This window comes from Pseudorca crassidens, chromosome 1 (assembly GCF_039906515.1).
Source record: "Pseudorca crassidens isolate mPseCra1 chromosome 1, mPseCra1.hap1, whole genome shotgun sequence".
Classification (NCBI taxonomy): domain Eukaryota; kingdom Metazoa; phylum Chordata; class Mammalia; order Artiodactyla; family Delphinidae; genus Pseudorca; species Pseudorca crassidens.
In genome coordinates this window covers 196,106,859-196,120,026 of record NC_090296.1, presented here as the reverse complement: position 1 = coordinate 196,120,026, position 13,168 = coordinate 196,106,859, and the positions used below count along the sequence as shown (strand labels likewise).

General features: G+C 38.5%; 1 protein-coding gene across 45 annotated transcripts in view; it reads right to left on the bottom strand.

Moving 5' to 3' along the window:
- The window catches only part of ZNF438 (zinc finger protein 438), a 297,450-nt gene that overhangs the window by 138,903 nt on the left and 145,379 nt on the right, over nucleotides 1-13,168 (bottom strand). For all 45 annotated transcript variants that reach the window (XR_010934694.1, XR_010934693.1, XR_010934695.1 and 42 more), the window contains one exon: nucleotides 7,397-7,464. Coding sequence is in view for 40 of the 45 variants with exons in the window: in XM_067705163.1 (XP_067561264.1) it covers nucleotides 7,397-7,464 (68 nt within the window). In the remaining 5 variants the exon portion in view is untranslated. The remainder of the gene's footprint in view (nucleotides 1-7,396; nucleotides 7,465-13,168) is intronic.

Sequence of the window (13,168 nt, the reverse complement as noted above, 5' to 3'; positions counted from 1 at the left end):
ACTTGCTGTTTCTAATATAAGTTGGACATTGCAATTTCTGTAAATGTTTTTAGGGTCTTGGTGCCAATTAATTTAAAGACAAGATGTTCATTCAAAGCATGACTAGACTTACAAATTTCCATTCCTATTAGTAGTAGACTTTTACAAACATAAAATGCCTAGCCTATACTTCTGGCTTGCATAACATCTAAATACCGCGTCGAAATTCTTTCCTTTATCCCCACTCAGCTTATCACACCAACTATCTGCATAAATAAAGATGTAAGCACCTGCTATATGGCAAATGGTCTTGGGGGCAGATGCTCCCATCCTTGTGTTCATGTTGCTGGGGCCGCATACATTATCTGAACAGATGTATACAATCTGAAAATGTTGGGTCCCACGGTGAGATGTCTCCAACTGCTTCCTATCAAAGTACATAAATGCTGTTTGCACCTGCATTTATGTTAATGATAGAAAGGCAGCAGGGGTTCTGACAAAGTGAGATGTGATGCTATGAAATACATTTACATGGTTAATTGGAGTTTCTGACAGACTCTGCTGCCGGGTGGCTACAGTGACACTGATACAGGCCAGAGGAGATGATCCGGTGAGTAGCCTGCTTTTTAAGCAGTGGAAATCAGGCTATTTCAAACAACAGAGATACTCATAAACCGAATTTACTAAAAAGGATATTCCAGACTCTAGCATTTTATCTCAAATAGGAGAATAACTCCTAATATGAGGTCTACCTGATAAGGTTTAGGCCACCCAAGTCATTTCCATTTTGTTCTACAAGGAACTTTCTGTAGGTATGTGTGTGTTTTCCATTTGTACTTCTGTCAACAGCATAACATATTAATACAGCAGGTTATTACATTGGAAAGTTCCAATTTCCAACGTTAAGGAGTTAACCAAAACCAGCTTGAAAATGTCAATTTGTACTTGGTCTGCAACATAAAATGGTACCAAAAGCCCAAGAACAGCACTTACACCGCTAGTTAAGAGCAAAATGTTTCCATATGAATGTCACATATTTAGAAACATAATATTTTGGTAAAACATAGGGAATGCCCTCCGCGCCTTTAATGAGGTCACAACGCCACCTTAACCACTAAGTGCAAAGCAACAAGTCACAGTGCTTCTCCCTGCTACTGTGTATTAAATGTGAGCCCTGAGGAGCCAGAGTTCACAGCAGGAGTTGTCTTTGTAGCTTTACTGAGCTAAGAACTTGTGGTCACTTTCAAATAATACACTTATTACCTGATTAACGTGACACCGATCATATCAACTTTACACAAAGTTATTATACCTGCGTTCCGAAAGCACTTTTATTCTGTAACTGACTCTGAGATTTCTATTGCGCTCTATGAATTTACAAAGGGCATTCATACATGGTTGAGCCACACTTGCGGATTCTGTATTTGTGCATTCACCTGCTTGCTAAAGTTTACTTGCAACCCCCAAATCCACACTGGTGGCACTGTCGTGGTCATGTGTAGACATGCACAGGCAAAAAGTGTGTGTCATGTTCCTAGCAGTAGTTGGTGCTCTGCCTTGTTTCAGCTCCCACACTGTAAACAAGTGTCCTTTCTGCAGTCTATTTAGCGCCACATTTAACTTTTTTCCTTTTTGTTAGTGATTTCACTGTTTAAAACAGCCCTCGAGCATAGTGCTGATATGCTGTGCAGTGTTCCTAAGCATTAGAAGAGTCTGATGTGCCTCATGGAAAAAAATACGTGTGTTCGACAAGCTTTGTTCAGGCATGAGTTATAATGCTGCGTCTGTGAGGCCAATTAATGTCAAGGAATCAACAAGATACATTCAGTGAGGTGTCTTTAAACAGAAACACACATAAAGCCAGGGTTTGTGTTGATAGCTGATGAAGATGACCAAAGGCTCACAGGAAACCTAACCCTGCATTTCCCGTAGGAGCCATGGTGCAGTATTAGCTAATTCAGTGTTTGTGGTGACTTTACAGAATGTGACGGCTGCAAGTGACGAGAATCAACAGTATCTTATCTCATTGGACTGTGTCAGGGCAAAATTAACATCCCCATTCGAAAGATGAAAGGACTGAGGCTCACAGATTTAGCCAAGATCACAGAGCCTAGAAAGAAGGGCAGAAGAATAACCAGAGCTCAGCTGTCCAGCTCTTAGCTTGGTGTTCTTTCCCCAGACCGAGAGGGCTGCAGAGGACAAAAGACAGGAAAGGAGCTCGGGAAGCATCTCCAATACCATGTTCGAAGGGTGAAACTTTAGTTAGATAACAAGACCATAAGCCATTCTTAGGCTGAGTCCTCATAAAAGGTCAACTCCTGCTTGGATAGACAGCCCAGTTTTATTCATTGACACTGAGCTATAAGAGCGTAGAGCTTAGTTTGGTTTTCCTTTTTCCCCCTTTGCTCCTTGCTCATTGCCCCTCCAAAGGCAATAAATATTTGTTAAGTGAACACACAGACTTGACAACTTCAGCTTGGTGTTTTATAAAAAAACAAAGATTAAAATCTTTTCATAGCACCTGAGTAATATGTTTTTTTTTAAAGTGTTTGAGAGTTTAAAGCACTTTTAACAAAATTTAATATGTATTTGAGAAACCACTACATGCCAGGATGCTTAAAAGCCCGCCAAAAACAGAAAATTCATTAAAAAGTTTACATAAAGAACCCAACTGATACTAAGAGTCTAAAATAAGTAGGATCATTTTCCTAAACTTAAAAAAAAAGAACATTATTAACTACCTACCCCAAGTGTTCCTTGAGTTCAAAAATTCTATATTCACTAATACGAAAATGTTTATTTCTGTAAGATGTAAGTACAGCTTTTTATGTCTCTAAGACATAAGAATATATTTTTAGGCTGTGCCATGATTATTTTTAAAGTATTTCACCTAATCAGAAAATCTAGGTTTTTTTCTTCTTTTTTATCACAGCTCCAAATCTGAATTCACATGAAAGACAGTAATGGCTATTGGCTTCACAGTTAAATAATGCACAGGTTTTGAAGGCTAGTAGGCATGGTACAGAGCGCGTTTAGCTAACTGCAGTGTTCCTGAAGGGGGTCATTAAGACCGACTACTTCTTACTCAAAAGAAGTAAGATGCCTCCAAGCATCTGCCATTTTCTCAGCGCCATCTATTCTTTTTTTTTTTTTTTTTTTTTTTTTTTTGCGGTACGCGGGCCTCTCACTGTTGTAGTCTCTCCCGTTGCAGAGCACAGGCTCCGGACGCACAGGCTCAGCGGCCATGGCTCACGGGCCCAGCCGCTCCGCGGCACGCGGGATCCTCCCGGACCGGGGCACAAACCGGTGTCCCCTGCATAGGCAGGCAGACTCTCAACCACTGCGCCACCAGGGAAGTCCAGCGCCATTTATTCTTGCTCTCACTGGACAAAAACAGCGCTCACAATTTGATAACTACGTTTAATCTATACACATGTTATGACAGAGCCGAGAAAAGTGTCAGAAGGCCGCTAAGACCTTTCTACTCACAGCACACTTGCCTAGGAAATGGCAAAACTGAACTGCGAAGCTGGCGAGTATCTAAGAGGTTTGAATGGCTCCAGCAAAACAGACCCTCCCGGGACCTAAGACTCTTTTCTGACCAATGAACAGTGGGACTTGTGTTAATTAACTGTGTGGGGACTTGACACTCATCCTGCCCTCTCCAAGGTGCTCACTTCAATCCTTAACTGGCACAACTACAGTCAACTTCTTCCTGGCACATAATGAACGTAAACTGTCCCTCTAACAGAACCATTTGGCAAGGCTGCTCACTTGTGTGTTTCCTCATCTGGCAAGTAAATCAATGCCTTTGCGTTTTCAGTCACTCTGGTGGTTTTCTTTCCTTCAACAAATTTAAAGTGGAAGTTACGGCTGTAGTTGGCCTTATCATGTTGTTTTCATGCCTTTTTTTTTTTTTTTCCAAAACATGGTTTATCACTTGCTACAATTTGCTGTTTTCCAACACAGAATACATGTCCTTACATTTTTATTAGCTTATCATTTGAAAATACCAAACAAAAAAAGAAAGTTATGGGAAAACCATAAATCCTATCTCTAAATCCTGAATGCGTGAGAACATAGAAAATTGTAACAAAATAACTTCTGGAGATTCTATAAGTAACACTTTTACACAGAAAGGGATAATAACAACACTATTATAATGGAAAGCTTTTAATATACTACAAATTATCTGAGTGATGTTACAATGTTAATTTCTTTATCCAAAATTAGGAAACATTTAAATAGAAGGCACTGGAATTTCTAATTAGTTTCCTCTAGTTCTTTCCTAGCTTTACTCCACATCCTGTGACCCCTAAACCCCACCTGACTGACTTCTACACTTGTGCTCACATCCTGAGCAAACGCTACCTCCTGTCGTGTTTCCTGACCAGCCTCAAACTTCTGGCTCAACCAACTGTTCTCCAAGTATGTTACACTCAGGTCTAGTACAGCATTTGTCATGCTTTTTTCTGGTTAATTACACACATGTCTGCTGTTCTACTAGGATTTTGTGTCTTGTAAGAGCGCAGGCTTCTGTCTGATTTATCTTTGGATCCCTCATATCACCGGGCATAGTTCCTGGTAAGTACTGTCTTGGTGATCATTAAATCTGCTTGCACTGTATGAAATTTTGTTAGAAGATAGTGTCATACATGATGCCATGGATTTTCTTAAGCTCCACAACTCTGCTGTGATGTCCTACCTGAATTTCATACGTTAACGTGTATAATGTGCGTGTGTGCGCCTGTGTGCACGCACATGTGCTTACAAATCTGAAATTTGAATGTACTGTAATTTATAGACAGCCATCAATAGTTCATTACATAAATCGCTCAGCATTTAATTAATGAATGACATGTGATCAGCAAACTTCTCATGTCCCATAAGTGATTACATTTGATGAAAGAAATGAAAACAAAATCATAATTTAAAAATCTGGCATTTTTCTTTGTTAAAAAATATGAATAGTAATCCAGGACACACAGAAAGCAATTGATAAATGAGTAAATTAATGAATAACCGGGCAATTCTTAGGCCTCATAGGTTTCCTTACTGATATAATTTCCCACGATACAAATTCTAATTTCTGCTTACTTTGGATTGAAATAGCTTTAAGTGTTCATATATTTAATTAAGCACAATGTTTCATCAGAGAAGAAAAAGGGGGATGATCTAAAACTAGATTAGAGATCTTCTTTATAAATTTACAGTATGACGCAGGGGACAAACAGTCTTGGACTTTGATGGATCTAGCTTCAAATCTTGGCTCAGTCACTGAACTGGTTGGTGACCTTGGTTAAAAAAAAAAAACCCTAATCTCCCTGAACCACAGAAATAAAGATTATATTGAACATCATGAACATTAAATAAAACAACGGATGTCAAGTTGTAGGTAGAGTGACTATTACACTGAGGCCCTCGATTAATTGAGGTCTTTTAGTTATTATATCTCTTTGTCTGTCAAATTCTGGGTTTGGGGCTTACACACCTTTGGTCCCAGGAAAGACTGATGCAGAGTTTGTGAGAGCTGCTGAATCCTCGCTAGGCGTGAGGGCATCTTCTACTTTGGTCAAGTCAACGGAGGTAATAACTAAGCTTACACAGCAGCTCAGAGAGGCAGACACAAAACCAAAACAAAGTAAACCCTGAGGAGAGCGAAGTAGGCAAGAGGTGTGAGTGGAGACAAGCTTTGCTTCCCTGTGTCAGCCAGAAACCCAGCAGCTCGTTGCTTAGTTACTCACCCTGACTCGTAACCTGCTAGAGCTGGGAAAGAACGGCTAGGAATCCTGGCTTCGCTAGTAAGAAACCCAGGCTTAGGGGCAAAATAACTGGTCTGGCGGCCCACAGCTGGCTGGGGCTATATCCGGGCCAGGGCCCAGCTTTCCCGACTCCCTCTTCCAAGCAGCCACACCTCTCCTCGCCTGCTCAGGGGACGGAGGTCAGGCCAGCTCGGACACTGATCGGCTACAAGTGCAGAGATCTCCCAGGGGACACGCACCGAAACGCTCACGGGCATGCACACTTCTAACTTCTAGCGAGGGCCTGCTCTCCCTGCCCGTCTGCCCCGTCCGCTCTCTTGCCCTAGTGTCTGGGGCTAGGACGTGTGCGATTCTCAAGGGCTCTTACTCTCCCTCTGGCCACGGGCCTGGATGAGAAGCCAGCCGGGGGTCTGCTCTGCGTTCACTTCCCATGAGCGCCCCTGGATCACGCGTGGCCTTTGAAGGCGGCGAGTCATCCCCAGCAGGAAGCAGCCGTGCCCATCTTCCCGCGTGGGCCTCCACAGGCGGGCAGGGCCCACGTGTTAATAACCACCCCTGACAGCAAGAGGCGCCGTCACCTCATAAGGGCCCGCTCCGCGGGGAGTCGTGTGCGGAGTGATTTACAGCATTACCTCCTTCAACCCCCACATCACCTAGAGCGTAGGGCTTACTTTCTTCATTTTACGGATTTATAGATGAGAAAGTTAAGGTCAAGTGATGTACCCAAGGTTATGCACTGCAGGGGCAGAAATGACTTTCAGACACAGACGCCACACTCTTCACAGTTATGCCACCACCTTTCATTTTGGCAGAGCAAACAAAGAGTGTTTTCTCCAGTTCAGGGGTCTTTAAAGCAAATGCCCTCCTTTCACGAACAGCTACACCTTCCACTAAGGAAGCCCAGTTTTGAATCATTTAAAGGCATTATTTTTCTCACACACACATCAAACCTTCTGTAGGGAAGAGAATCAGTAGAGGCCAGGGAAAGACTTGAATTCCTCTTAAAGGTTAGACTTTGCCGTTTATACTGAGGAAAATTTAGTTATTCTTTATTCAGAAATGACTCTATCTCCACCTTAAACGGCTTTCCTGAAAGGTCCAGGAGCTCTTGCTAAAAAAAAAAAAACCCATGATCTTCTTTTTAAAAATTCATATGGAGGGGAAACAGTTTCTTTTATGTTTCTTTTTGTTAAATGGGTATATGGGAAGAAATAGGTCAAAAATGTATAAGCGAACATCCTCTCTCTCTCTACATGCGTGTTGTGTGTGCATACGTGTGCAAGAATATATATACTGTATACATCCTTCTCACTAGAACACCTGTCACTCTGCTTCGTTAAAGCCAATGCTCTGTAACTTCATTTGGCATCTGTTAGCGCCAGCTAAATTACCAGCTGAGGTGCTGGCGTCTGTGAGTTTTACGTGGGATGAGACGGGCTGCCCTCAGTAAAGGGGACGTCGTCTGATAAACCAGGAATCCACAGACACTCAAGTCATTTACCAAAAGAAATCAACTTTCGTATGTAATTGGATTTTTGGTTCTTAGTTCCAGGAAATAAGTCACCTTATGGTTGGAGGACAGTGACGTTAAATGCATTTGTTAAAACTCTTTACGACACACACATTACCGGTTTCCCTGGCATGGCTTATCTTACCTTGATCTTTTGGTGGTACTGATGAAGCACTCTGCATTATGATGTCTTTGACTTGAACAACAATTTGCCTAAAAATAACCAAGCGCAAATAATAATTAGAAAATAATTGAGATGCCATGTTAACACAAACGAAAAATATAAATTACAAGCTTTTTATTTATAACTATATGAGTAATAAGGAATGGACTGAACTATTGGGAAACTGAAGTTTTTATTTTCCTTCTAGTTTTTATACAGACAGGCTTTCACTGAATGCACTGGTGTGGGCTTGGGGAGGGAGCAATGACACACTGAGAGGGCCCTGTATCTGCCTCTCTGCCCTCGTAGGGTCAGGGAAATGTGCAAGTAGGCAGTTAAGGTTCCCTAAAAATGCCCTGCCTGATAATTATGTTTTATAGATTCTGCTTAAGAAATAACTAAAGTGTTTAACAATATAAGTAAAGGCAGTATAACTGCAATATGATCATTTGATGAAACATAATTCAGTCATTAAAATGCAATTTTGAAGATTCCGTCACAACATGGAAAATGGTGATGATACGATGTACCAGATGCACACACCAAATGACATACACACGAGGATAACAACTATACAAAAAACGAAGGCACAGAAAAATGCAAGACAGGAAATATGTTAATATGGATATTAGCCTTGTTCTTGGTGATATAATTACAGGTGTTTCCCCTTCCATTTTAGCTACTTTCCAAATTGTCTAGAATACGGGGTTCCATATTAATAAACTATTTGAATGTATAAGACAATTAAAGTCCTTGAAAAAATACAGGTAAATATTTTTGTAAGCCTTCAAACACGAAAGTGTTTCTAAGCACGACGCCAAAGACAGAAGCCATTAAGGTAAAGACTGATGAATTTTTCCATTGAAAATTTTAAATGTTTTTAAAATAGAAAACTAGGTAAAATAAAAGGGCATGACTTCTGCTTCCAGCCAAGACTGAACAACAGAGACCAGGTTTGCCCTCCTTCCTGAAACAACCAAGACACAGACAAAATACACAAAACAATATTTCGAAACACTGGACCTTAGGTGACAAAAGACTGATCTTTGAAAGACAGGAAACAAATGAGGTGAACGCTATCATCTACAGTGCAGGAAGGGAGAAAGCGGGTGGAAATTCCCAGAGTAATGAAGAAAAGAGCTGGAGAGAGAGAGAGAGAGAGAGAGAGAGAGAGAGAGAGAGAGAGAGAGAGCGCGCGCAATGAATAGGGTCCCATCAAGTATTCACAGGAATACTGTCTGTTCTTACAAGTCAGACTGAAAAAACTCCTAATTCACAGAACGCTGGGTACAGTACAAAGAATAATCTTGCTTTAATAAAGGGGAAGAATTGGTCCTACATCAAACATTTCTTTGGTTTCACAAAACAAATCTTAAAGCAAGACCTAAAAGGATCAAAGCGTTTCCAAGTGTCTCACCTGTGTATTTAGAACACGGCTCAAGAATATTTATAGAAAGACAGAAATATCCATCACCCAAGAAAGTAAAAGCCAGAGTGTCTGGCACCTAATAAAGAAGCGTAAGCAATACAGAGAGGCAGGAAATATGAGCCGTAGCGTAGAAAATAATAAAAACTGACCCTGAACTGACACAGATGTTAGGATTAGCAGACAAGATCATTAGATGTATAACTGTATTTCATATGTTCAAAAAGTTTAGACAGGAAAGACATAAAAAAAGACCCAAATAAAATTTCCAAAGATGTAAACTACAATATATAAGGTAAAAAAATACACTGGATAGGATTATCAGCATATTAGGCATGTCGGAAGAAAATACTAGTGAACTTGCAGGCATAGCAATAGAGACTACCCAAAATGAAACTCAGGAAGAAGAGAGCAAAAGAAAAATGAACAGATCACCAGTGGGCTCTAGGACAACTTTAAGCAGTCTAGTATATCAGTAACTGGAGAAGAGAGAGATGGAAAGTCAGAAAAATTATTTTAAGAAAATAGTGGCAGAAACTTCCAAATTTGAGTAAAGCTATGAACAGATCCAAAAAGCTCAAAAAACTTAAAGCATAAGAAACATGAAAACTACACCAAAGCATATCATGACCAAGTGGCTCAAAACGAGTGAAAAAAGGAAAGATTTAAAGTGAGGCAATGCAAGTAAGAAGACATTAGGGCCGCATCTTTAAAGTACTTGAAGAAATTTAATGAAATTAAATTAAAGAAATGTAATTTAGAATTCTATGTTCACAGAAAGTATCTTTCAAAAATAAAGGAGAAATAAAGGCATTTTTGTATACACAAAAGCCAAAGGAATTCATCACAAGCCCACCCGCACTACAGGAATGTTAAATGATGCCCTTTAAGTAGAAGGAACATGATATTAGATTAAAATATAGATCTATATACAGAAAGGAAGATTTCAACACTAGAAATCAGAACTACATGATAAGCATGTAAGGCTTTTTTCTTAATAAAATCTCTTTAAAATATAATGGTTTAAATAAAAATAATTAACACTGCATTGTGGGGTTTATAACATATGTAAAAATAAAATGTATGAGAATTTCAGGACACATGTAGAGAGGGGAGAAATGTAAATATACTATTGTAAGGTTCTTTAGACTACAGGTGAAGTGGTATAGTATCACTGGAAGCTAGATTATAAGTTAAACATGTATATTATACACCCCAAAGCAACAACTAAAATCACGAAAGAAAGAATTTTATCTAATACGCCAACAACAAAAAGATGGAATCATAAATATACTCAGTTTTCAAGGGAAAACAGGAAAAGAGAACAAAGAATAGGTAGAATAAATGGAAAACAAAAAGCAAGATGATAGATTAAAACCTAAACATATCAATAATCATATTAAACATAAATGATCTAAATATCCCAATTAAAAGATAGATTGGACAAAAAAGCAAGACCCAACTACATGCTGCCTGTAAGAAAGGCACTTTAAATATAAGGACACAAACAGATTACAAGTAAAAGAATGGAAAAAGATATATCATGTTAGCACTAGTCAAAAGAAAGGTGGTGTGGCTATATTAGTATCAGAAAAAGCAGATTATAGAGCAAAGAATGTTACCAGGCATAACGAAGGTCATTTCATAATTATAAAAGGACAACTCATCAAAAGGCTATAAAAATCCTAAATGTTTATGTCCCTACTAACTGAGCTTCAAAATACATAAAGCAAGAACTGATAGAACTGCAAGGAGAAATAGAGAATAATTAATAACCAATAATCGATAAAAGAAGCAGACAGAAAATCATTAAGGACTCTGGAGATTTGAATGACGCTATAAACCAATTTTACCTAATTGACATTTATAGAACATTCCACCCAATACAACAGAATACACATTGTTTTCAAGTGCACACGAAATACTTATTAAGGCACCATATTCTGGGTCATAAAAACAAGGCTCGATACACTTAAGAGGATTCAAGTCATAATGTATATTCTCTGAGCACAACGGAATGAAAGTAGAAGCCAAAATCACAGAAATGTATCTGGAAAGTCTCCAAATATTTGTTAACTAAATCACACACCTATAAATAACCTATGGATCAAAGAAGAAATCAAAAAGAAAATTAGAGTGTGCTTGGAACTGAATGAAATGCAAACATAACATACCAAAATTTGTATGATTCCATTACAGCAGTATACAGGGGGTAATTCAGAGCACTAAAAGCATCTATATTAGAAAAGAAGGTAGGTCTCAAGCCTCAGTTTCCACCTTAAAAAATAAAAAAATAGTACAATTAACCCAAAGTAAGTAGAAGAAAGGAAATAAGAGATCAGAGAAAAAATAAGTGAAATGGACAACAGAAAAATGGATAAAATCAATTAGATCAAAAGCAGATTCTTTGAGAATATATAAAATTGATAAACTTTTAGCTCAACTGATCAGGAGAAAGAAGACACAAATGACCAGTATCAGGAATGAGAGAGGTGTCATCACTACAGACTACCACTATTAAAAAGACGTAAGGGGTCTTCCCCATTGGCGCAGTGGTTGAGAGTCCGCCTGCCGATGCAGGGGACGCGGGTTCGTGCCCCGGTCCGGGAAAATCCCACATGCCACGGAGCGGCTGGGCCCGTGAGCCATGGCCGCTGAGCCTGCGCGTCCGGAGCCTGCGCGTCCGGAGCCTGTGCTCCGCAACAGGAGAGGCCACAACAGTGAGAGACCCGCGTACCGCCAAAAAAAAAAAAAAGACATAAGGGTCCATTACAAACAACATTTTGACAATAAATTTGATAATTTAAATAAAATGAACAGTTACCCTGAAAGACACAAACTACCAAAGCTCACTCAAAAAGTGAGCCCTATGTTTTCAAAGAAATTGAATGTTTAGTTAAAAATCTTCCCTTAAGGAACTCTAGGCCCAAATGGTTTCTTTGGTGAATTCTACTGAATATTTAAGAAAGAAATAAAACCAATTAATTAATACCAATTATACACAAAAATAATATTTAAGGAAGAAATAATACCAATTATACACAAATTCTTCCAGAAAACTGAAAAGGAGGGAATTCTAAGTATCTAATTCTATGAGGCCAGCATTATCCAGAATCCAAAATCACTCAAGAAGCCACTGGAAGGAAAGAAATCTCCGGACAATATCCCTCATTAACAGAATTGCAAAAATTATAAACAAGATGTTAGTAAATCAAATCCAACAATATTAACACATCCTGACCACGTAGGGTTATCCCCGGAATGTACACGTATTTAATATTCAAAATCAATGTAATTCACCATATTAACAAAGTAAAAAAAGAAAAACTATGTGATCATCTCAATAGATGCAGAAAATGCATGTGACAAAATCCAACATTCATTCCTTTAAAAAAAATCTTTTAGAAAAGTAAGAATAGAAGGAAACTTCCCCAACTTGGTAAAGGACATCTATGAAAAAACCTATGGCTAACATCATGCCAATAGAGAAGAAGTGAATGCTTTCCCTCTAAGTTTACAACTAAGAGAAGGATATCTACTCTCACCAATATTGTATTGGAAGTTCTAGCCAATGCAGTAAAGCAGAAAATGAATAAAATGCATCTTCACTGGAAAACAAGACATAAACTGTATTTGCAGATGGCGTGATTATCTACATAGAAAATTCAATGGAATCTATAAATATAACTAAGTGAGTTTAACAAGGTTAAAGAATACAAGATCAATATATAAAAATCAATTACATTTCATACACTAGTAACAATCAGAAATGAAACAATAAATCAGAAATTAAAATGCTATTTGTAACAACATCAAAAATATGAAATAAGGGTCAATCTGAAAAAAAGATGTGAAACACTGAAAACTACAAAACAATGATGAGAGAAATTTTTAAGGACGTAAATAAATGGAGAGATATACCATGTTCACAGGTCAGAAGACTCAATATTGTTAAAACGGTAATTCTCTGCAAACAGAGTTATAGATTCAATGGAATCTTAATCAAAATCCCAATAGACATTTTGTAGAAGTTAACCAACTTATTCTTAAATTCACATGGAAGTGCAAAGAACCCAGAATAGCCAAAATCATTTTTAACAATAAGACAAACAGATAATACTCTTTTAATTTCAAGACTTATTAGAGAGTCTAGAAATAAACCCATACATATGTGGCCAACTGATTTTTCATGAAGGTACAGAGGGCAATCAGTAGAGAAAAGATAGTCACTTCAACAAATGGTGCTTGGACTATTGGATATCCATACACAAACAACAACAAAACTTTGAGATATACCTCATACCACATACAAATGCAAAGGGCAACAT